The following is a 25205-nucleotide window of genomic DNA, read 5'->3' on the forward strand; positions in this document are numbered from 1 at the left end:
GCCAGCCGGAAGTGCCTGGGGGCCGTCTCCCAGCAGCCCACAAACTCCTGCACAACTTCTGAAGTTGCAGCGGCTCAGCAAAGAGCCAAAGCTAGCAGGATGCGGCACGAGACTCTGTCCTTGTGGGGTAACTTGTGCGCCCAAGGGCTGGGTACGGTACGAAAGGAGACTCCCAGGTCACGCAGTCATCACACACAAGAGCAAACTCCAACAAAAACAAAACAAACTTTAATTTGAATACAATGGAACGTAGTAATCGAAGTACAAAAATAGCTGTGGAAGGCTCTTTCCCATGTGCATGTAATGTACAGGACTATACACAGCACACTGCTGCTACAGAGCGCACAGGTTACACCCCATTCTGGAGCCTGGGCCTCCCTCTCCCCCAAGCTGTGTCTAAGACAAGCAGCTATCCTTAATAACAACATTGGATGGTACTTTTCTTTAAGCTAGTTTTTATTGTTTTTTTTTTTTTTTATTTTGGCTCAATTCTATAGATTAAAAACTTTTAAAAATTAGTCTAAAATTCTGCTATTTTTGGAATATTTTCTCCCAAAAGACAGGAAAATGTAAGGGAAAAACTTTAGTGCTCAATTCAATAAAAGCTCATTTAAACATGAATCACCATCAGTGGAAAAGCTTTGCAAGTATAGGAAATTTTAAAATCATAGCAGTTCACTGGAAGACAAATTTCATTGCCAAAAGCTACTGAGAAGTTCATCTGTCTTTTCCACTACTGTGTTTCCCACTGTTTCAAATGAGGTAAGAATTATAAGAACAACAAAAAACTGTAGCAGGTTCTTCCCAGATGGGACGTACCTCGTACCCTAGACGCTGAGAACCAGTTATGGCCGACATAACGAGGGAACAGAGAAGCTTCGGCGATACGAACAATAACGTAGTCATTCAGGCCAGCTGATTCCCCGTGCTCCGAGCTGACTGGACACGGTGCGAGACAGAGGCCAGGCAGGCGGGCACTCCCCTGAGCAGCACTGAGCCCCAAGCCTGCCTCTGGCCATTAACCCTCTCCCCGGAGGCTTTAGGGCTCCCATGTTCCCACCTCCTCCATACACCTCCTTAAGCACGAGTGGATTCTGGGGCTAAGGGCAGTAACTAACGAAGCGCCTCAGGAATCCCAGCTTTCCATCAGTTCCCTTCCCACCCATCCCCTGCTGGCCAGGGATGGCTCCGAACTTTCTAGACCTGTAACTATGGGCACCTTAAACTAAAGAAGCAAAAAACCTGATATATAAAAGATGTGGGTCTGGTTTCTGAAAACTCGGCTGTGGAGTGGACTAACATGGGGAGAGCTCAGAACACGGGCTGGATTCTGAGGACAGAGTCTGCCACTGGGGGGTCCCTCAAAGGATTCCACACAACTCACGGTTCACCCTTTCATCTATAAACACCCACACTGCACGTGTGTGATCCTGGGAGGCCGACTTGCAAAACTGGTGCTGACTCGGGAGAGACCTTTAACAACATAATCTGCCTGGTTATTAAAATACGAGGTCTTCACAAGTTACTGGAAAATGTGTATCACGAAAGCACTACATGGATTTGAAGATGTTTCTGCATCAGGTTTTCATCCCACTTTCCCACAAGCTCTCTGAGTGCCCCGGGGAACGGAGGCGGGACTGCCGCCACTTCCTGACCAGCAGAGGTGCCTCGCTCCTTCACTCATTCCCTAAAGGCTCTGGTCTCCTCTGGCTCCCCTGCACCACGCTGTTACTGTCAACAGTTCAGCTGCTGAGACAGAAACCCTAAGCCTGCGGTGTGTCTACGACTGCAGAGTTTGGTAAAGGATCTTGCTGCCACCCTTGAACACACAGCTACATGCAACCTCTGTCCCCCCGAGACACAGAAACGTGCCACAGAACCCTTTATGGGATTCCCACTACAATGAGAGAATGTGCAGGACGGCCAAGAGCAAGATGACAGAACGATGGTGACTCCTGGGTATCACAGTTTGTCACCTGGCAAGGAGAAGACATCAGGAGACGCTAACATGGAAAAAGCTGTTCTCTTTATAGTTGGGGCCTACGTAAGAGCATCCCGCGTATCTCTGGGAGAAAGGCACCGGATAAACTCAAAGTCTTATTGCTGGCAGGGCCACACAGGCCACAGCTGTAGACTAGTGCTCTGTTCAGCCAGGAGCTGGGTCTAGGAAGTCACTCACTGACCTTGAGATGGGAGAGGCAAGGAAGGCAAATGTCAGTCAGCCCGAGCCCCGCCCCTTGCTCCTGGGAAGTGGAAGGAGGCGGCCTGCAGGGACGGGGGCTTTCAGACAGGCACTCTGTTTTCTTTGGCCCATTTCTTCATGATCCGGATGATGTACTCGACTTGGGTGTTGCCTGTGCTTCTCAGTAAGTGGAGGACTTCTCGGAGGGTCTCTCTGAGGAAGAGATTTCAAAGAAGAATGAGTCAGCAAACTCGTGAGCGCTCCTCACACTGTCCGTCCAGCGTGCCTCCTCCCCGGCCCTCAGAGTGGCACAGTGCAACGCAGGCTCTAAAGTCCTCGCCAGCCCAAGTCCTGCCGCCATCTCTCTGCACACTGTCACCTTCTTGTCCTCTGTGAGACGACCTAAATACTCCCTTCTCTGGGCTTATCTGCATGAAAACGAGCTGGGTTCAGAAAACTGAGTTCAAATTTTAGCTCTATTGCCAACAAATCACTTAATTTGTACGTCTTACAGTTCTCCTTAAGCAAGATTTCACTACAACATTTTCAAAATTTTATAAAGCTGGAAGAATGGGTGATTTCTTCAAAAAAAGTTATATATTAATAAATACAGAAGAAAACAGCATTAAGGACTAAGATTTGGCAAATGCCCAACATTTATGTGTTAAGTGATCTAAACTTAATTAAAATTAATACTTACATTTTAAGAAATGAATAGTAACTCCCCTATTGTTTACCAGAGCTACAGGTGACTGCCTATGGCTCCATCTCCCTCAGAGTCTTCTTATATTTCTACTCTATCTCCCTACAGGCAGCCTTTTTCACCTAACCAAATGAAACTATTTTCTAACCCAAAAGTCAGGGCCCAAGAGCTCCATCCGGGTCTCCCACACGGGTGGCAGGGACCTGAACACTTGGGCCATTTTCCAGACTAGCAGCAGGGAGCTGAATCAGAACAGAGCAGCTGAGACATGAACTCGTGCCCAGATGGATGCTGGCGTCGTACGTAGCAGCTTCACCTGTTAACGCCACAGCGCTGGCCCCCAAATGAAACTTAGAGTACTACAAGTAGATACAACACAGTAAGTAATTTTTGATGCATTATTTACTTAAAAAATTATCATGTTTCCTATTTAAACACCAGTAACAAATAAATTCAATGACAGTATTTTTCGAATATTGAATTTAGGCCATCTGGGAAGTGAACCAGTAAATGGAAGATTCTTTCTCTCTCTAACTCTTTCAAAATAAATAAACAAATCTTAAAAAATACTGAATTCAGTTTTAAATGTTTTAATTTTTGTTTCAAATGGAGCTATCATCCCCTTAACTCTATGTTTTCTAATGTGTTAGTATTTCCTGGAAGATGAGACGGCAGAAGGGGAAAACAATACCAGCCCTATTCACTCCATTCCTAATTCCTGAGCTTACACTGGAAGACAAGAACACGTCAACTAAGAAAACAGAGGAGAAAGACTTCGCTGATGCAGATGATATTCATTTGTCATCAACGGTACAGCTTGCTCTTACGCCTGAGATTTGTAAAATATACTTAATATCAAAAAAAAGTTTTAGAGTAATTTGACTCCATAAAATAAAACCTTTCTGGAGGAAAATGGCCAGACAGAATGGTGAACATCTTGGGGCTGGTGCTGTGGTATAGCAGGTAAAGCCATTAGCTGCGATGCTGGCATCCGTACGGGCGCTGGTTCAAGTTCCAGCTGCCCCACTTCCCATCTAGCGCCCAGCTAATGCCCCTGGGAAAGCAGCGGCGGCTCGCCCAAGTGCAAGGTCTCTGCAAGCACATGGGGGACCTGGAAGAAGCTCCTGGCTCCTGGCTTCAGATGGGTCCAGTTCCAGCACTGGGGCCATGGGAGGACTGAACCACAGAATGGAAGATCTTTCTGTCTCTCCCTCCCTCTTTCTCTGTAACTCTGCCTTTCAAATAAATAAATACATCTGAAAAAGAAGAGCACTATTTAACATCTTAATTTTTTCATCATTCTCAATCATCATGATCTTGAGTTTTCAGAAGATATCATGCAAGGAACGAATTACTTTCAGCTGGCACCGCAGCTCACTAGGCTAATCCTTGCCTGCGGCACCAGCAACCCGGGATCTAGTCCCACGTGGGGCGCTAGATTCTGTCCCGGTTGCTCCTCTTCCGGTCCAGCTCTCTGCTGTGGCCCGGGAGGGCAGTGGAGGATGGCCCAAGTGCTTGGGCCCTGCACCCGCATGGGAGACCAGAAGGAAGCACCTGGCTCCTGGCTTCAGATTGGTGCAGCGCGCTGGCCGCAGCAGCCACTTGGGGGGTGAACCAACTGAAGGAAGACCTTTCTCCCTGTCTCTCTCTCTCTCACTGTCTAACTCTGCCTGCCAATAAATAAATAAGAATTACTTTCCCTCACAAGGAAGCAAATGCCTAGGGGTAGAATCTCCCAACTGTTTACTTACTTGGGTTCTCTCCCGGCTAAGATCATCTGGAAAATGCCCACACAGGCACCCCTCTTGCCTTCCCAATATTCAGGGTTGGGATCCAGCCTCTCCAGGACATCAAAAGCTTTGGCTGAGTAGTAAAACTGGCCCATCTGAACAAAAGAAAGCAGTGTGGTAACACATGGTCAGAGGAGCACAGGGTGAAACCAGACACAAAGATAAAGGAAAACGAACTGCAGGGAATAAGTGCATGGTAATGACAACACTTTCAGCTAACATATCAGATAAAGTTCAGTTCCTCGTTGAAACAATACAAAGGAGACCACAGTCTGGTTATAGGTTGGGTTTAAAGTAGCCACCTTCATTCAGTTTTCAATAGGGCAACACTTTCCCTATAATGGTGCAGTTGTACTGATTCTGACACACTTGTGGTTTGTCTAACTGTATTCTAATCCTGAGGATAAACGGGTGACAGTGGTTCAAGCGGTCACTTTTCATGCCCAAGGACCACTATCATTTGTGCTATGCTAATCTGACCCTGTTCAGCTCAGGAAGTGGTCTTCCCTGATCTGCGGTTCTGTCTCTCCTAAACAGACTGTACTTTCTGTGGCCTCAAAGAACTCGCTGTAGCCACTGGGTTTCTTTGACGTGCGTTTTCTTGACTGGCAATCACATGCACCTGTTACTAATTTCTAAGTTACTTCTCTTTTCTACCAATCATTTCCCTAAGCCTTTAGCAATTTCATTAAGACCACTATTGCCTTCTTAGCTTTACTCTATATGTCACAGGAAAAACACAACTGTTCTCATTCAGTACAAATTACACTCAGATCGTCACTTGTCCTCTGCTTCTCTCTGCCTACCTCACAGGTACAAGTATTCTTACTCAAGGTTAGACTTCACCTATGGCTTTCCACACACACACAGAGTTGCATGAAACCCACGCAGCTCAGTGTTCTCGTACTGTGCACACCAGGGCTCCCACACCCAGGTCAGACACACGAGGTCTACACCACACAGCTATGTTCTCATACTGTGGACACCAGGGTACCCACACCCAGGTCAGACACACGAGGTCTACACCACACAGCTATGTTCTCATACTGTGGACACCAGGGTACCCACACCCAGGTCAGACACACGAGGTCTACACCACGCAGCTCAGTGCTCTCGTACTGTGCACACCGGGGCTCCCACACCCAGGTCAGACACACGAGGTCTACACCACGCAGCTCAGTGCTCTCGTACTGTGCACACCGGGGCTCCCACACCCAGGTCAGACACACGAGGTCTACACCACGCAGCTCAGTGCTCTCGTACTGTGCACACCGGGGCTCCCACAACCAGGTCAGACACACGAGGTCTACACCACACAGCTCAGTGTTCTCGTACTGTGCACACCAGGGCTCCCACAACCAGGTCAGACACATGAGGTCTACACCACGCAGCTCAGTGCTCTTGTACTGTGGACACCAGGGTACCCACACCCAGGTCAGACACAGAGCGACACAAAAGCTCTCTGTGTGCCACTTCCAAGTCACAGTCACTGCTTCCCCACCAGGAGGTAACTACTGTTCCACCTTCCATGGTCCTCAGTTCTTTCACATTCTCTACAGCATACATGTATACATGTATCCTATGTATATATGGATCTTTTTGTTCCGTTTTAGAAAATGAGCCTAACTATTTAATAAAATTCAAGTTAAATTATGAAAAACTTCACTGCTTGAAGAAGGAATTTCCTTAACCAATCAAGAGAGCTACAAAATAGTACAACAAACCTAATACTGAATGATGAAATGTTGAAAGCATCCCTCCAGTACCAGGCATATCAAGATAGCCGGCCATTGTTCTTCAGCACAGGGCTGAGAACCCTACTCAGGGCAGCCAGACAAGGAACAGACAGGAAGTTTCTAATTATGGGGGGAGGGCGGCAGGATATGGTTGTATCTTTGAACTTCATCTGTATGGCTACTGTAAGTATTTTTGTGTCTTCCATCTATGACTCAACATTGCAAGATTCATCTATATGGCTGTGTATAGCTCTGTTTCATTAAAAAAATTTGTATTTTGAAATAATTACACAGGGGTGGGCAGTGTGATACAGTGGGTTAAGCAGCCACTTTTGGGATGTCTGCAGCCATACTGGAATGCCTGTGATGGAGTCCTGCCTCTGCTGCCTTTTTTTGGTAAAGATTTATCTTATTTATTTGAAAGACAGACTTACAGAGAGATCCTTGATCTGCTGGATCTGCTGTGTCGTGGTGGTGGTGGTGATGGCTGTGTGAGGACAGAGGTGACAGCGACATCTGTGGGCCATCCTGGCCATCTTGGGCCAGGAATGGGCCAAGCTGAACAGGGCCAGGAGCCTTGTCTGGGTCTCTCCCAGGATACAGACGCCCAAGCACCTGGGCCATCCTCAGCCGCCTTTCCCAGCTCACCAACAGGGAGCCAGATCAGAAGTGGAGCAGCTGGGATTCAAACAGGTGCCCACATGGATGCTGCAGTGGAGGGCGGCAGCCTAACCCGTTATGACACAATGTCGGCCCCAGCCGCCTCTGCTTCTGATCCAGTTTCTTACTAACGTGCTCCTTGACAGGCAGCAGATGATGGCTCAAGTACCTGGGTCCCTGCCACCCACACTGGAGACCCAGACGGAATTCCTGGCTGCTGGCTTTGGCCTGGCCCAGTCCCAGGTATTGTGGGCATGGCGGGGGGCGGGGGGGCAAACAGAAGATGGACGATGTCTGTCATTCTGCATTTGAAATAGTTTTTCTTTTTAAAAAGAGCTTCACAGGACGTTACAGAGACAACACAGAGGTTCTGTGTACCTTTCATTCAGTTTCCCTCGTGTCACAGCTTGTGCCACTATAGCACAACAGCACAAGACCAAATCCAGAAAACTGACAGTGGGACTGTGTGTGTTGATGAGTTCTGTCACTCCATCCCAGCTGCAGTCACACAACAGCTGCAGCCACGACACAGAAGCCCGACAACCACAGATGTCATTGTCACCTCTGTCCTCACACGGCCACCACCACCACCACCACCACCACACACAAGCCTCTACCACAGCTGTCACTGTCACCTCTGTCCTCACACGGCCACCACCACCACCACCACCACCACCCACACAAGCCTCCTCTACCACAGCTGTCACTGTCACCTCTGTCCTCACACGGCCACCACCACCACCACCACCACCACCCACACAAGCCTCCTCTACCACAGCTGTCACTGTCACCTCTGTCCTCACACGGCCACCACCACCACCACCACCACCACACACAAGCCTCTACCACAGCTGTCACTGTCACCTCTGTCCTCACACGGCCACCACCACCACCACCACCACCACCCACACAAGCCTCCTCTACCACAGCTGTCACTGTCACCTCTGTCCTCACACGGCCACCACCACCACCACCACCACCACCCACACAAGCCTCCTCTACCACAGCTGTCACTGTCACCTCTGTCCTCACACGGCCACCACCACCACCACCACCACCACACACAAGCCTCTACCACAGCTGTCACTGTCACCTCTGTCCTCACACGGCCACCACCACCACCACCACCACCACCCACACAAGCCTCCTCTACCACAGCTGTCACTGTCACCTCTGTCCTCACACGGCCACCACCACCACCACCACCACCACCCACACAAGCCTCCTCTACCACAGCTGTCACTGTCACCTCTGTCCTCACACGGCCACCACCACCACCACCACCACACACACACACAAGCCTCCTCTGCCACAGCTGTCACTGTCACCTCTGTCCTCACACAGCCACCACCACCACCACCACGACACACAAGCCTCCTCTGCCACAGCTGTCACTGTCACCTCTGTCTTCACACAGCCACCACCACCACCACCACCACCACCACACACACAAGCCTCTACCACAGCCGTCACTGTCACCTCTGTCCTCACACGGCCACCACCACCACCACCACACACACACACACAAGCCTCCTCTAACACAGATGTCACTGTCACCTCTGTCCTCACACAGCCACCACCACCACCACAACACACAAGCCTCCTCTGCCACAGATGTCACTGTCACCTCTGTCCTCACACGGCCGCCACCACCACCACCACCACACACACAAGCCTCCTCTACCACAGCTGTCACTGTCACCTCTGTCCTCACACAGCCACCACCACTACCACCACCACACACACACACAAGCCTCCTCTGCCACAGCTGTCACTGTCACCTCTGTCCTCACATGGCCACCACCACCACCACCACCACCACCACACACAAGCCTCCTCTACCACAGATGTCACCCTCACCTCTGTCCTCACACGGCCACCACCACCACTACCACCACCACACACACAAGCCTCCTCTACCACATCTGTCACTGTCACCTCTGTCCTCACACAGCCACCACCACCACCACACACACAAGCCTCCTCTGCCACAGCTGTCACTGTCACCTCTGTCCTCACACAGCCACCACCACTACCACCACCACACACACACACAAGCCTCCTCTGCCACAGCTGTCACTGTCACCTCTGTCCTCACATGGCCACCACCACCACCACCATCACCACCACACACAAGCCTCCTCTACCACAGATGTCACCCTCACCTCTGTCCTCACACGGCCACCACCACCACCACGACACACAAGCCTCCTCTGCCACAGCTGTCACTGTCACCTCTATAATCACATGCAAGCCTCTGCTTGCCATATCCAGCCTCCAGCTGTCACTAATTTGTTCTCTGTCCCCAAGTTTTGTCATTTCAAGAATGTTCAATGTATGAAATCAAACAGCATGGTGCACTTCAAGATTGGCTCACTGGCAGCAAAAATCTGCGGCGTCTGGGAACTAAGCGTCCGCAGGTTGGAGGTTACCCAGAACTGAGGTGGCAGCAGGAGAGAGGAGACATCAGTACCACTGAGGACAAGGGGTTGGGGACTGGCAAATTCCAAGGAAGAATCAGCTCAGTCTATGCAGAGAAAAGTGAAAGTGGTCCTTCCTGACCCAGTGCTCAGAGGCAGAAAGCCAAGCCGCAGGAATGAAGGAGTGTTCCAGACCTCCTTGTTCCTAATCACCCACAGTAACCTGTGTCATTCATGCATCTCCAATCCCCCCACCAGGTGCCAGTAACACTGGAGCCACAGCTGTTTCAGGAACGACTGTGCGTCTTCTTAAACCTGGAAAACACTAGGAAGAAAAGGGTGGGCACAGACAGCCTTCAGATCCATTCACTTGGGAACTTCCTCTTCAGAGCCTAATAAACAAGAGTGGAAGACCAGGGTCTGGGGGGCAGTGTCAGACCCCAGCAGGAACAGGGCTTCCACCATCCAACCTATGAACTTCCAAACCCTGAACAAAATAAATCCCAACCCAATACATGGCCCTCTCATGTTCCACATCTGGAGGGGGCCCAGAGGTCAAACACAGCAGCCCGCAGTCCGCTAGGGCAGGAGGCAACCTCAGACTCCACTCCTCTGGAGGCCTAGGCTCCTCAAAATCAGTCTCACTACCTTGGGTCAGCACCTGACCTCTCTGGGCCTACTTTCTTACTTCTGATGAAGGAAACTAGAAGTTAATTTCCCTTTCAGCCTAAAAGACAACTGAGTCCCCTGAGCTGCCTACCCCTCAGCAATCTCAGATCCCAAAGGGAAGCAGGGACCCTGTGAGCATTTCCAGTCTTTCATCTGTGCACTGCACAAGGACTCAGGGCCCTGCACAGGACCCACAAGGCTCCCCAGGCAGTTCTACACAACCACCCCAGCTTTCGGAGCAACAGGGAGGACCCTGGGGTTCCTTCATGCCCCGAGTTAACTGGCACCTCACTCCTCTTGGCAGTACTCCTGATCAGCCCAGGTCAGTGCCCACTCTGCTCCTCCATCCCTGGCCATCAATCATTACTCAAAAAAAAATAAAAAATCTCTGCCCTAGTGCCTGGAAGGTAACCTCAACCCTGGGCAATCACTCCCAGCTCCCAGGAAATCTGGGCTTTAACTAAAGCTCCTTGTCTACATTCAGCCTGGAATCCACAAGGCTCACCCCACTGCTCAGAGATCAACCCTTGGACCCTCTCCACCACCCCAACACTACACCTCAAGCCTGTGTCCTTCAAACTCCAATACCACCCAAAACTGCCCTGACCTCCCGTCAACTGCTCACCAGAACTTGAGACCCTGGTCAGGCACCCCAAGGCCTTGCTCCCGCATGGGAAGAGGGCTTCCGGACCCCCATTGCCCTGACCTTGGAGTTTCAAGGGCTCTGCTGCTCAGCGGGGTGCCTCTGCCAGCCCTGGGCGGCCCCTGCAGCATGGCCCAGATGCCTTACAGATACTCGGGTTTGCCTGCTGGCTCACTGGGAGCCATGTCCATCGAAGTCTCTCACATGCCCATGCTCTTCACAGCTCCAGAGTGGCCAGGCCAGCGCACCACACACGCCCCTCCCTCCACTCACACTGGTTGGTCACTACGTGTGTCAGCTCTCCCTCAAGGAAGAGGTATTTCAAAAACAGAAAATTACTGGGGCTGGTGCTGCGGCATAGTGGGTAAGGCCGCCAACTGCAGTGGCAGCATCCCATTGAATGTTGGTTCGAGCCCTGGCTGCTCCAATTTTTCTTCCTTTTTTTTTTTTTTTTTTTAAAGTTTATTTATTTGAAAGAGTTACACAGAGAGAAGGAGAGGCAGAGAGAGAGAGAGACAGGTCTTTCATCCGCTGGTTCACTCCCCAAATGGCTGCAACAGCTGGAGCTGTGCCGATCCGAAGCCAGGAGCCAGGAGCTTCTTCCAGGTCTCTCACACAGGTGCAGGGATCCAAGGACTTGGGCCATCTTCTACTGCTTTCCCAGGCCATAGCAGAGAGCTGGATGGGAAGTGGAGCAGCCGGGACTTGAACCACACTGCAAACAGTGGCTTTACCCACTATGCCACAGCACTGGCCCTTACTCCACTTCCAATCCAGCTCTCTGTTATGGCCTGGGAAAGTAGTAGAAGACGGCCCAAGTCCTTGGGCCCCTGTACCTACATGGGAGACCCAGAAGAGGTTCCTGGCTCTTGGTTCCCAGTTGGCGCAGCTTCAGCCATTGTGGCCATTTGGGGGGGAGTGAACCAGCAGATAGAAGACCTCTCTCTCTCTCTCTCTCTCTGCCTCTTCCTCTCTGTAACTCTGCCTTTCAAATAGATAAATCAATCTTTAAAAACATAGAAAATTATACAATATAGGGCTAATGTTTACAGATACTTTTAATCTAAAGGATAAGGCCCCAAATTTCTGCCTCATTCCTGCCTTTCCAATTCCCTACACTAATACACACACATCATACACATCCAGCCAGCCACCCAGTCTCTCACACAAACCAGTTCTCTACCACAGCTGACTGTTTGCATTCTCTTGTCTGCTTCTCTCCCCTGTCTACCACTTGCACTTGAGTAGTCCTCGAGATTTGGAAGGCAGCTCTTCTCCCTTTGCTTCCTGACCAGTTTTGCTGCATTTCAGGGCTTCAATTCCTACTTAAATGTTGATCATAACTACTGGATAAATGTCTACCTATATGCTACCTTAGGGTTTATAACCTTTGGGGACTGGCACTGTGGCTTAGTGGATAAAGCTGCTGTCTGCGGTGCCAGCATCCTATATGGGTGCCAGCTCGAGTCCCGGCTGCTCCACTTCCAAACCAGCTTCCCTGCTAATGCACTTGGGGAAACAGTGGAGGATGGTCCACTGCACACACGGGAGACCTGGAGGAGGCTCCTGGCTTCAGATCGGCCCAGCTCTGGCTGTTGTGGCCCTCTGGGGAATGAACCAGTGGACGGAAAACTTATTTCCATCTCTCTCCACCCCATTGTAACTCTGCCTTTCAAATACATAAATAAATCTTTTTAAAAAGAAGATTCATTACTATTGGAAATCTAAAACCTATTCTTTCAATCATTATTTCATCTATACATAAAACTGAAATACTGCCTATCTCCAAGCTCACTTCATTCATAAAAAGGATGGCATTTCTAATACAAGCCAAACTTCCCACCACTGGCTTTTTGGTTTCTAGAACAGTTTCTGTAACAGTTCACCAGTGCAGCTGTGTGATACTTGTCTTCTGAAATGTTCCTTTTGTCTTACTCAGACTCACCTTGTAGCAGTCATTAGCAATGAGTTGTAAGATACTAAAGGACTCGCTAGAGGTTTCCATCTTGAGATAAAGTTCCCAGGCTAGTCTTGGCTTTTTATTCATGATATCTACAAAAGGAAACAGTGATGCATGATTTTTAAATGTACAAAACAACTTTTTAAAGATTTATTTATTATTTTTAAAAAGATTTATTTTATTATTTATTTGAATGGCAGAGCTATGCCACAAGGCCAGCCCCAAGATTTATTTATTTATTTGAAAGTCAGAATTACAGAGAGTGAGGGAGAGACACACACACAGAGATCTTCCATCCATTGGTTCACTCCCCAGATGGCTGCAAGGACCTCGACTGGGCCAGGCCAAAGCCAGGAGCCAGGAGCTTTATCTGGTCTCCCTCGTGGGTAGCAGGGGCCCAAACACATGGACCATCTTCTGCTGCTTTTCCCAGGCCATTAGCAGGGAGCTGGATGGGAAATGGAGCAGACAGGACACAAACCAGTACCCATATGGGATGCTGGTACAGTAGGCAGTGGTTTTACCCACTATATCATAAGGCCAGCGCCAGGAAGCAACTTCTGTATCTTTTTATCCTACAGATTTGGTTCTTTTTGGTTCCATATTCCAAATATACAAATAATAGTAGAAAACCTCTCAGATGGCAAGTCTGCAATGTTCGCATCGTACTGACTCCCTATCAGAACTCGACCTTACTCAAAATCCCTCAGTTGAGACTCCCATGCTTAGGTCTTTTAGACTGAGCTGCTCCCAGCAGGCCCCACTTGCCTTGTCTGCTAAAAGAGGATGCCCATCACTCATGCAGTCCAACCCCACTCACAATTTCAGCCTTACTTAGAATATCTGAGTGTGAAAATCCTCCTGCAAGTACAAAAACGTCACGAACATCTGAAATCCAGCAGGGGTGGGAGTTTGGCACAGCAGGTAGGAAGCTACCTGGGATGCCTGCATCCTGTATATAGGAGTCCTCGGGTTCTAGTCCTGCCTCTGCTTTTGATTTAGCTTTTTTTTAAAAAAGTCATTTTTTAAATTTATTTGAAAGACAGAGTTACAGACAGAAGTGAAGACATAGACAGAGATGGTCAGTCTTCTTCCATCTGCCGGTTCACTCCCCAGATGGCTGCAAAAGCCAGAGCTGAGCCGATCCAAAGCCAGGATCCAGGAGCTTCTGGGTCTCTGACACGAGTACAGGGGCCCAAGGTTGTGGACCATCTTCCATTTCTTTCCCAGGCAGAGCAGAGAGCAGATTGGAAGAGGAGCAGTTCAAACTAGAACCAGTGCCCACATGGGATGCCGCCACTGCAGGCTGGGGTTTTAACCCACTGGGCCACAGCGCTGGTGCTTGATTTAGCTTCTTGCTAATGCACACCCTGCCAGGCAATGGTGATAGTTCAAGTACTTGGGTCGTTGTCACCCATGTGAGAGACCTGGATAGAGATTTGGGTCCCTGGCTACAGCCTGGCCTAGTTCCCCAGCTATTGAGGACATTTGTGGATGGAAGATCTGTCTCTCCATCTTTCAAACAAAAAAGCTTAGTAAAAAGAGGAAAAAGAAGATAGTGAGTACCTGAGAGAGAGACAGGGATTATAGGTTATATAATACACAAAAACTTATTTTTTTGACATTTTATAACTTTTCAGGCCTAAAGTATGCTGAAAAGATAAAATTAATGTTAATAATATCATCTCACAAACTGAGACTCTAGCAACTTGAAGGGGCTAAAGCAAGAACAAGGAATCCTTCCAGTGAGTGCTGAGCCAAGGCTGTAAGGTAAACTGACACGGCAACCTTTCCTGGGCAGCCTTAAAGCCCCTAACGCCAGTGGTCACTGATTCTACAGAACAAATATCAAATAAGATTAGCAAACGCTAAAAGTCATTTCCAAACAAGTCATGCAACGGAGAAGAAGGATTCTTCTCGTGACACGGAAGCACGACTCACAGCACCGGGCCAACCAGCTGAGGTAGACGTAGTCGTTCTTCATCTTCTCACTCTGGATGAGGAGGAACACCTGCAAGGACAGCAGAGACAGGCTGAGGGTGGTCTGCAATCACGGCGTCCACTTTCAGCTGGTCTTAGATCAATGACCCCGCAGCCTTTGAGGCCCTGGTACCACACGGCTGTTAAGGACACAGTGACGGTGACTGTAATGCACTTCTCTCAGTAACGGCACTGTACGCGGACAGAAAGCTGGAAAGACAGCAGAAGAGCTGCGCCGAGAAGGGAACAACTGTGGGATGCACACTCTTCTCAGCTCCACATGACCTACATGATGCACAAGCTACAGGGCGACAGGCAGGTCTCAATCAATCTTAAAGGAACGGAGTCACGGAGACCCCAGTCTAGGGCCACAGTACACTAAGTTAGAAATCAAAACAAATAACCTGAAAAGGGAATGCACATAGTTGAAATGTGGAATAATGAGTTTTAAATAACTCACAAGTCATAGAAGAAATCATAATGGGGATTAGATAATAAATAGAATTTGAATAACAAGTGGAGTAATCTGACCTCTAACAACAAACTGTTGAAATTGTCACTCTGAACACTTCAGACAAGCAATCTATGCAGTCCAAAGTCAGGACAGTGGTCCTGGAGGAGGTTTCTAGGGACAGGACAATGTCTCCTGATCTGAGTCCTGATCTTATGGGTGTGTTTAGATGTTGAAGATCCACCAAGCTGCACATATGGTATACTTCTACAAAATTTATCAAAAAAGGGAAAACATTAATATGACTCTAAACTCGACACATTTTACCTTGTACTTTTTAATGCAATCTAAAAACAAAAGAATCTTTAATAATCCATTCCCCTTGACTGTTTTTCTTGTGAGAAGATAAGGCTTTTTTTTATAGACTCATTCAAATACTTTCACAGCGTAGACCCACCTCTTCTCCTTCACTGGTATTGCCTGTAGCAGCTTTGGCTTGTGCATAATTAAAGTTAAAGATGTCATCATTATAGAAATAACTCTGAAAAACATCCCAAGAAGAGGTCACATTGAGCATTAACACATAAAATATAAAGTTATCAGTTATACTATTTAAGCACAATAATATATATATATATATATATATTTTTTTTTTTTTTGCCAGGCTGCAGCCAGGGTCTCCCACGTGGGTGGCAGGGACCCAAGCACTTGGTCCATTTCCCACTGCTTTCCCAGGAGCTTTAGCAGGGAACTGGATAGGAACTAGACCAGTCAGGACTTGAACCAGAGTCCACATGGGACACTGGCGTCGCAGCCATGTCAGTCCCCACATAATAACCTTGAGGAACTAACTGATGCTGTCAATGCCACCACAGGAAAAGGTCCATTTCTAAGAATATCTTATCTTCTCTAACACAGTACATTTAGCGTTTGGTGTTTAAAGCCGCAGAGATGATTCTATACTGACCTTAAATGAGTTGAGGTAAATCAACACATCATCAAATTGCTTAAGCAGGAAGAAGCAGGATGCCATGCACTGCCGCCCTGGTATAGTGTCTGAAATGGAAAGGGGAGAGAAACCACACACATTCATGAAACCAAACGTCCTCTTCAGCAGAAATTTCAGTTATTTTTAAATTTAGAAATAGGAGTGCATTCCAGGATGTCTTTTGAGGTTCTGGAGTTGTAGACTGCTTCAGTGGGCAAAGCCTCAGGATAGTGGAGGTCACAACACTTGAGAATGATCAATATGGTCTCTGAGGTTAACTCCCAGGGTTCACGATGAACACATGCCCCACAGGAACACTGCTATGGTACGCCCCAGGTCATTTTCTAGGGCTTGGATTCTCTCATCCCAATCCAACATCTGCACACTCAAATAACCACGGCTTGGTCTCCATCATCACTTGTCTAACACAATCTAGCACCTCCAGCATCAAATGGAGAAATAATCTGTGACGGAACCATCTGATTCTGATCCTGTGTGAGGAAGAGAGGACTCCATAGCACTCATCACAATGTAAGAAACCATGTAATCTATTTATGTATTATGTCTCCAGTCTGTCTGCCCCACAAGGCTGTAAACTCCACAAGAATGGGGAGTTTTGTTTGCTTTCCCTCCTGCTGTGTCCCCAACACCTCAATAAATTTTTGTTGTAGGAATGAATAAAATGGGAAAAGAAAATATTATTCAATAAACGGTGTTTGTGAGACATCTCTCTGTTCAGCATGAACACTGTCCATCAGAACAGAAGATGGCCACACGCAAATGCTCCCGGTGGTCCCACAGCTCACACGGGCTACCAGTCCTTTTCATAGCACAGTGCTTTCTTGCCCTGAATACTGACTGATAAAATAGAAGAAGAAAGCCACAAGGCTACTAGTAAGAGGTACAGGCAAATATATAACTGTGGTGGTTAAGAAAGTACTTTCTAAGATTGAAACTATGTATGAAATCATCATAAAAATATAAACTTAAGGGGCCGGTGCTGTGATGTAGCAGGTAAAGCTGCCACCTGCAGTGCTGTCATCCCATGTGGGTGCCGGTTCAAGTCTCGGTTGCTCCACTTCTGATCCAGCTCTCTGCTATGGCCTGGGAAAGCAGTAGAAAACGGCCCAAGTCCTTGGGCTCCTGCACCTGCATGGGAAACCCAGAGGAAGCTCCTGGCTCCTGGCTTTGGATCGGCCCAGCTCCAGTTGCTGTGGCCATTTGGGGAGTGAACCAGTGGATGGAAGCTGCTTCTCTATAACTGTGCCTTCCAAATAAATAAATAAAAATTTTTAAAAGAGAAAATATAAACTTAATTAAACATGATTTTCATATTAAAAAACATTTTATGAGAATTTCTTTTTGAGAGGCAGAAAGATACACAAGGAGAGAGAGAGAGAGTGCGATCAAGTGCACCCATATGCCAAGTTACTCCCCAAATGCTGGCAATGCCAGGGCTAGGCTGGGCTGAGGCTAGAGCCAGGAGATCAGCACACGTCTCCCATGTGGGCATCAGGAATCCAGCTGCTTTGAGCCACCACCAATGACTCCCAGGGGCTATATTAGCAGGAAGTGGAAAGGTATCAAACCTGGGCACCTGACGTAAGATGTAAGCATTCACACTGGCATCTTTTTTTTTTTTTTTCATTTGACAGATAGTTAGACAGTGAAAGAGAGAGACAGAGAGAAAGGTCTTCCTTCCATCGGTTCACCCCTCAAATGGCCACTATAGCCAGCGCGTTTCACCGATCTGAAACCAGGATGGCCCAAGAACCTGGGCCATCCTCCACTGCACTCCCGGGCCACAGCAGAGAGCTGGACTGGAAGAGGAGCAACCGGGACTAGAACCTGGCGCCCATATGGGATGCCGGCGCCACAGGCAGTGGATTAGCCAAGTGAGCCACGGCACCAGCCCCTCACACTGGCATCTTAACTGCTAAGCAAAATGTCTACTCCTGATTTTAACATTTGATTTTATATGGTAAAATAGATCAGAGGAAAAGTATAAAGGCTAATGACTTAATGAAAAAGATATTTTCAATTTGACAAAAGATTAATATATAAGAGCTTTTGAAAAATCAATACAAAATAACATTCCATATAAAAAACTGATTCAAAAATTTGAGAGTCATTAATTAAAGAGTAAATTTATTCTTTTCCTTTTCAAAAAATTCTTTTATCCTACTTGTGAGCTACTCTGACCTCCCATTTTTAATTCAGAGCCTAACAGATATATCCCTAGGTAGAGAACCAAACTTCACTTGTGAATATGTGCCCAACTCCACTTACAAGTCACGCCTGCAAGCACAGGTTTCAAACATACCACATTCACTAGCTGATCCTCCTACCAACTGGAAGAACTGCTGGGCAATTTTCATATGATCCCTCTGAAAAACAAAACATAGCTGATAAAGAGGACTATGGAGAAAGTATTTTATTTGTATTATACTTTATGGTTCTAATACATTTCTTAGGATATAACATACATCTTTATTTTAAATCTTGCCCAAAGGAATATTAATTCATTAGCACAAGCAACTAGAAAAACCTGAAATTGAATTAAGCAAGGTCACACCATTAAAATTACAAACTTTAAATTTTATCATAAAAGCAACTCATTAAATTAATGTATTCATTTACTAATCCATTCATTTGACAAATATTTATTGCTCTTTTACCAAATATTTGATCTTGGCATAGAGCTATGGATAGAACAAGGCATAGTTATCAAATTCACTTGCTTATTTGGTAAGTATTCATTGCCTATCTTCCCTACAAGGCACTGTGGAGTGAGCTAGGGATGGAGATGTATTTATATTTACTCATAGTCCACAACAAACGTCATAAGCCACATTAGAGATGATGAAAGCTGGACCGACACAGTGTATCCTTCTTATAGAAGCTTCACTAGTGAAACAATTGGCCCCACTTTACAGATGTCAGACATGGTCATGGTCTAAAAAAGTCACTGCAAGTAAGATTGAAGGTGGGCAGTCACTTTTCTTTGGTTTGCACCATTTAAAAACAGGATTCTGGGGCCAACGCTGTGGTGCAATGGGTTAATGCCCTGACCTGAAGCGCCAGCATTGCATATGGGCACCAGTTCGAGACCCAGCTGTTCCACTTCTGATCCAACTTTCTGCTATGGTCTGAGAAAGCAGTAGAAGATGGCCCAAGTCCTTGGGCCCCTGCAGCTGCATGGGAGACCCGAAAGAAGCTCCTGGCTCCTGGCTTCAGATCAGCACAGCTCCAGCTGTTGTGGCCAATTGGGGAGTGAACCATTGGATGGAGAACCTCTCTCTCTCTCTCTCTCTCTCTTCCTATCCTCTCTCTACGTAACTCTGCCTTTCAAATAAATAAATAAATCTTTAAAAAACAAAACAAACAGGATTGTTTTTAAACAAAGCATCATTTTTTAGCATTAAAGCATTTTTAAAAATTCCTCTGAATAACAGAATTCTTTTTTAATGAAGTCTATATTGGGCAGATATGGAGAAATTAAACTTCAGAAGAGAGCCGATGTTGTAGCATAACGGGGTAAGCTGTCCCCTGCAGCACCAGCAACCCATATGGGCGCCTGTTTGAGTGCTGGCTGCTCTGCTTCCAATCTAGCTTCCTGCTAATGTGCCTGAGAAAGCAGTGGAGGATGGCCCAAGTGCTTTGGCCTCTGCATCCACGTGGGAGACCAGGTTGAAGCTTCTGGCTTCAGCCAGACCCAGCCCTGGCCATTGCAGCTATTTGGGCAGTGAACCAGTGGATGGAAGATCTCTACACTGCCCCCTACCCCAAATAACTCTTCCTTTCAAACAAATAAAATAAATCTTAAGGAAGCACCTGGCTCCTGGCTTCGGATCAGCGCAGCGCGCCGGCCACAGCAACCATTTGAGGGGTGAACCAACGGAAGGAAGACCTTTCTCTCTGTCTCTCTCTCTCTCACTGTCTAAATCTGCCAGTCAAAAAAACAAAACAAAACAAAACAAAAAACTCAGAAGGGTCTACTTGTAAGTTTATTAATAGCATTACTGGCTGCATATATATATATATATATATATACACATATATATATTTCTTTTTTAAGTAGACATTCTTTTTTTAAAATATTTATTTATTTATTTGAGAGGCAAAGTTGCACAGAGAGAGAAGGAGAGGGAGAGGGAGAGGGAGAGGAAGAGAGAGAGAGAAAGAGAGAGAGAGGTCTTCCATCCGCTGGTTCACTCCCCAGCTGGCTGCAACGCCCACAGCTGGACCAATCCAAAGCCAGGAGCCAGGATCTTCCTCCTGGTCTCCCATGCAGGTGCAGAGGCCCAAGGACTTGGGCCATCTTCTCCTGGCTTCCCAGGCCACAGCAGAAAGCTGGATTGGAAGAGGAGCAGCCGGGACTAGAACCAGCGCCCATATGGGATGCTGGCACTGCAGGAAGCGGCTTTATCCTCTATGCTACAGTGCTGGCCCCTGCATTTATATCTTCATTTTGGTATTTTCCTTATACTTATAACTTTGCAAAGCATATATTACTGGTGATTTCATACTTACTGAACCCGTTTCCTGGCCAAGGGCTACATTGACCACTCCTTTAAGAATATATTCCTAGAAACATGGATAAACAGTGATTAATATAAGAGTAATGTAGAGCCTTATTTTCCAGGTCAATTCCCTTCATCAACTCAGTATTTTATATGTATGGATATATATTATCAAAAGTTACACAGAGGCCGGCACCACGGCTCACTAGGCTAATCCTCCGCCTTGCGGCGCCGGCACACCGGGTTCTAGTCCCGGTCGGGCGCCGGATTCTGTCCCGGTTGCCCCTCTTCCAGGCCAGCTCTCTGCTGTGGCCAAGGAGTGCAGTGGAGGATGGCCCGAGTACTTGGGCTCCGCACCCCATGGGAGACCAGGAGAAGCACCTGGCTCCTGCCATCAGATTAGCACGGTGCGCCGGCCGCAGCGCTCCAGCTGCAGCGGCCATTGCAGGGTGAACCAATGGCAAAGGGAGACCTTTCTCTCTGTCTCTCTCTCTCACTGTCCACTCTGTCCAAAAAAAAAAAAAAAAAAAAAAAAAAAAAACAGAGTTGCTTTTCTCTGTTCTATTCCAGATTTCAATGAAAAAATTAGGAGACTTTCGTTTAGTTTCCAGAAGGCAATGCCACATATAAAAGAATTTAACGTACTTGTAAATTCTCAATCTTAGGCAGAAATAATTCACAGAAGACCCAGAAGGTAAGTTTCGCTTCATTTCAATTCAGGGCAGACAGCAGAGTGCTTATCTCATCATCAGCCAGTGACTCTCTGTGACCACATCATATATATTATCTCCCATTCCAGTGTAAAACCTTTCTTTGTTAGTAATGTTTTCCTACAAGAAAGAAGCTGGGCAGGCCCTCTGGTTCCATGTATGAGGTGGTCCTCCTGGTGGAGCGCCAGGGCCTCAGCTCTTCCCTCGTGTCAGACCTGGTTCTAGTCTTTAACGGATGCCCTCCTCTGAAGCTTGATCACTTCTTACTAAAAAAGGCTTGTAAAAAGAACAGCAGACGCTTACTGCAGCTTTCAGTACACTTGAGAAATGTCCTTGTTTAGACTCCATGAGGTCTGGAAACATTTTTTAGTCAGTGTTTAATTCAATAAATGGAATGTCTACAATGCATTTAGTGTATACAGTATTGTAGACATAGTCCTTAACTAAAAGGAATTAGGAGAAAGACAAGTTATAGACAATTTATAAGTGAGATAAGTGCATAAATCTTAATAGCTTCATTAGAATTCTAGATTTTAGCATTTCGAAACTTTAGCCCTTGTGAGGAAATGACTACATATAATGGAGTTTTAAAACATCAAAAAAACCAAGAATATTCACTCTCTTATCAAAAGTCTCACATAAAGGACAGGTGTTTACTCTAAGGGTTAAAACATTGGTTAGGCCAGCACCGCAGCTCAGTAGGCTAATCCTCCGCCTTGCGGCGCTGGCACACCGGGTTCTAGTCCCAGTCGGGGCGCCAGATTCTGTCCCGGTTGCCCGTCTTCCAGGCCAGCTCTCTGCTATGGCCCGAGAGTGCAGTGGAGGATGGCCCAAGTGCTTGGGCCCTGCACCCCATGGGAGACCAGGAAAAGCACCTGGCTCCTGGCTCCTGCCATAGGATCAGCGCGGTGCGCCAGCCGCAGTGCGCCAGCCGTGGCGGCCATTGGAGGGTGAACCAATGGCAAAGGAAGACCTTTCTCTCTGTCTCTCTCTCTCACTGTCCACTCTGCCTGTCAAAAAATAAAAAATAGTAGTGGGTTAGCAAAAATGTAAAGCATTCTTGGGAGAATCAAGATGACTGTAGAGAAAGAAGCCCAGTATCTGCCTCCTCCACTACCAAGAAAAACCAAAGCAGCAGCTTCTGGAGGGAGGAGGAGGGGACACAGGGACAGGACAGTGGGACACAGGACACTGAAAGCAGGCACAGCAGCACAGGGCGAGGGGACAGAGGAACAAACCTAGTCTGCAGGGAAACGGGGAGCAGGAGCGCGCCAGCAGCGCTGTCTGTGGGAATCCTCCGCAGAGGGACGCAGCCATCAGGAACTCCCCCAGCTTGTCCTCCCCTCCAACCCCCAGAGCAAGGGCCACGGCAGTGAGCCACCATCTTGAGAAGGGAGTCACAGACTGAGTCCACACTGTGTGAGGAGACCGTGGCCCTCACCTATCTTCCTCCCAGGAACCCCAGTTCATTCCTGCAACCTAGCAAGGCAGATGGAGCCCCGCAGGTCACACTAGGCCCAACAGAGCAACAGTGACCCCAGTGCCCTAGCCCACACTGCTCTGTACCTCAGTGGACACTGCGAACATGGCAGCTGGGGTAGCCAGCCCCAGGACTCTGGGAACTGGGGGCGTGTCCCCTCGGAACCGGGGATCAACTCCCTCCCCTGACCACATGAACACTGCCAGTTCCAGCTGGAACTTGTGGACACAAGGACGCAGTCAGGGTCCCTGTGCACCTGCCCAGTCTGCCTACAGAGGCTCACGGCTCCCTGCACACTAGGGGCAGCTCCTGCGGTACAGTCTGGGTGCTTAACAGGCAGCGTGTCAGTGCTCTGGGTGTGTGAAGACTGCTGGGAGCATTTGCTCCCCTTCAACAGTGGGTCCGCCTGCTCCCACTTGGCACAGAGAAGGACTCGGGCACTAACCTCCAGAGAAGGATGGAGCCCCTCTCAGCAGTGGCCGGAGCTCTCGCCGCACCCAGTACACGCCCTGGGAGTCCTGGCTGATGCCTTCTGTGCCTCACTTACTCCAGCAACACCTCACTCTCTGGGACCCAGCCTGGGCTTTCCACGACCCACCTAACATAGCACATCGCTCCTGCTCGCTGGGGTCTCTGGCCCAGAGTTTCTGTGCTCTGCCTGGGGCAACGTGGGACTCAGGGCTCCAGCCTCTCCCCAAGAAGCTGCCAGAGAGAGTATGCCACTCACTTGTTGCTTGTGCCTGAGGTTCTTGCCACCCACCCAGCCCAGCAAGCAGCTCATGAGAGTGGTCCAAGACTGCTTGTTCTGCTTTCACAGCACCGAAGTCACTCTACCAGATCCAGCAACCTCTCAGACAGCCTCCGTGGGACGAGGCTCCTTCACAGCATTAGTTTCACTATTGGAGCTCCGGAGCTAGGCAGTGGCTAGGAGTCTTAAGATCACTGGCTCCGGGAACCAGACTGATCTCACAACTCAGCACCTAACTTGGATACTGGTTGGGAGTCTATGTGCCAGAGACTCCCATAGCACCAGCAGGGCCTGCTGCCAACACCTGAGATTTTCATCCCAGTCCCTCTCCAGGGAGATGGCTGGGGACAGGCGTAACAGGGGTACCAGTAACCACACTGAGCGACGGCAACTACCAACTACAGCAAGTAAAGGTACAGAGAGACTGTACTACAAAATCCATGCAACTAAAGCTAAAGCAGTCAACCAAACCGATACCCGGAGGCACGTTGTGAGGAAAAAGCCTTAAATCAACAAAAATCATCCTTTAAAAGTGAAAGAAACAACTGATCTCCAAGATGTACAAAAATCAACACGGAAACACAAGAGGGGCTAGCGCTGCAGTGTAGCGGGTAAAGCTGCTGCTTGCAGTGCTGGCATCCCATATGGGCACTGGTTCAATTCCCGGCTGCTCCACTTCAATCCAGCTCTCTGCTGTGGCCTGGGAAAGCAGTGGAGGATGGCCCAAGTCCTTGGGCCCCTGCACCCACATGGGAGACCCAGAGGAAGCTCCTGGCTCCTGGCTTCGGATCAGCTAAGCTCCGGCTGTTGCAGCATCTGGGAGTGAACCAGGGAGGTGGTACAGCAGGTAAAGCTGGCGTCCCATGTGGGCACTGGTATATGTCCCAGCTGCTCTACTTACCATCCAGCCTAGGAAAAGCAGTGGAAGATGGCCCAAGTGTTTGGGCCCCGGCCATGACCCAGATGAAATTCCAGGCTCCTGGCTTGGGCCTGGCCCAGCCATGGCTGTTGTGGCCATTTGGGGAGTGAATCAGTGAATGGAAGAGATTTCTCTGTCTCTAACTCGTTCAGATAAAAAAAAAATAAATCTTAAAAAAAAGAACATAGTAATGCATTAATATCAGACTGTGAAGAAAGGCAGATTTGTTAGGACTTGCTAGGCCACTGGGACACAAACAGTTAACTTCAAACCTGGTCAACTAAGTCCCAGCTAAGAACGACCCTGAGGATGTCACCAGGTCCTCTATGGGTAAGAGTCTGGCTTTTAAACCTTCCCACTTGCCCTGGCATAGCAAACTGGTATCCAAACGTCATACATTGTAAATAGGGGCTCTTCTGCCTGTTCAAACCAACCTGCCGCAGTGGACTTGGGTCTCCTGGTGTCCACACGGCTTCTTCCCAACAAACAGCATAAATGGACTGCCGCCCACCACCTGGTAGGTGGGTCTCCCTCAGACCCCTGCCAGCTGTCCAGGCAGACTCTAACTTTACTTTCCCCCATCACGGTGTCCTATCTCTGCTTTTAACCGGCTGTCTCCTCATCTTCTTCCTCGAACCCTAAA

The 25205-nt window shown here is 48.2% G+C and overlaps 1 protein-coding gene across 7 annotated transcripts in view; it reads right to left on the minus strand.

The window, feature by feature from the left end:
* Positions 1-206: 206 nt before the first annotated feature.
* IFT56 (intraflagellar transport 56) overlaps positions 207-25205 on the minus strand; it is an 83461-nt gene continuing 58462 nt past the window's right edge. For 4 of the 7 annotated variants that reach the window (XM_008249290.4, XM_070071437.1, XM_008249289.4 and 1 more), the window contains 8 exons: positions 20716-20769; positions 18506-18569; positions 16162-16250; positions 15652-15735; positions 14705-14774; positions 12749-12855; positions 4637-4770; positions 207-2395 (listed from right to left, as the gene is read on the minus strand). In XM_008249290.4, coding sequence (XP_008247512.1) covers positions 2284-2395; positions 4637-4770; positions 12749-12855; positions 14705-14774; positions 15652-15735; positions 16162-16250; positions 18506-18569; positions 20716-20769 — 714 coding nt within the window. In that variant the 3' untranslated portion in view covers positions 207-2283. The remainder of the gene's footprint in view (positions 2396-4636; positions 4771-12748; positions 12856-14704; positions 14775-15651; positions 15736-16161; positions 16251-18505; positions 18570-20715; positions 20770-25205) is intronic. The other 3 variants (XM_017338039.3, XM_070071436.1, XM_017338040.3) reach the window with 2 other exon arrangements.

The sequence above is a fragment of the Oryctolagus cuniculus genome, chromosome 3 (genome assembly GCF_964237555.1).
Source record: "Oryctolagus cuniculus chromosome 3, mOryCun1.1, whole genome shotgun sequence".
Taxonomy (NCBI): domain Eukaryota; kingdom Metazoa; phylum Chordata; class Mammalia; order Lagomorpha; family Leporidae; genus Oryctolagus; species Oryctolagus cuniculus.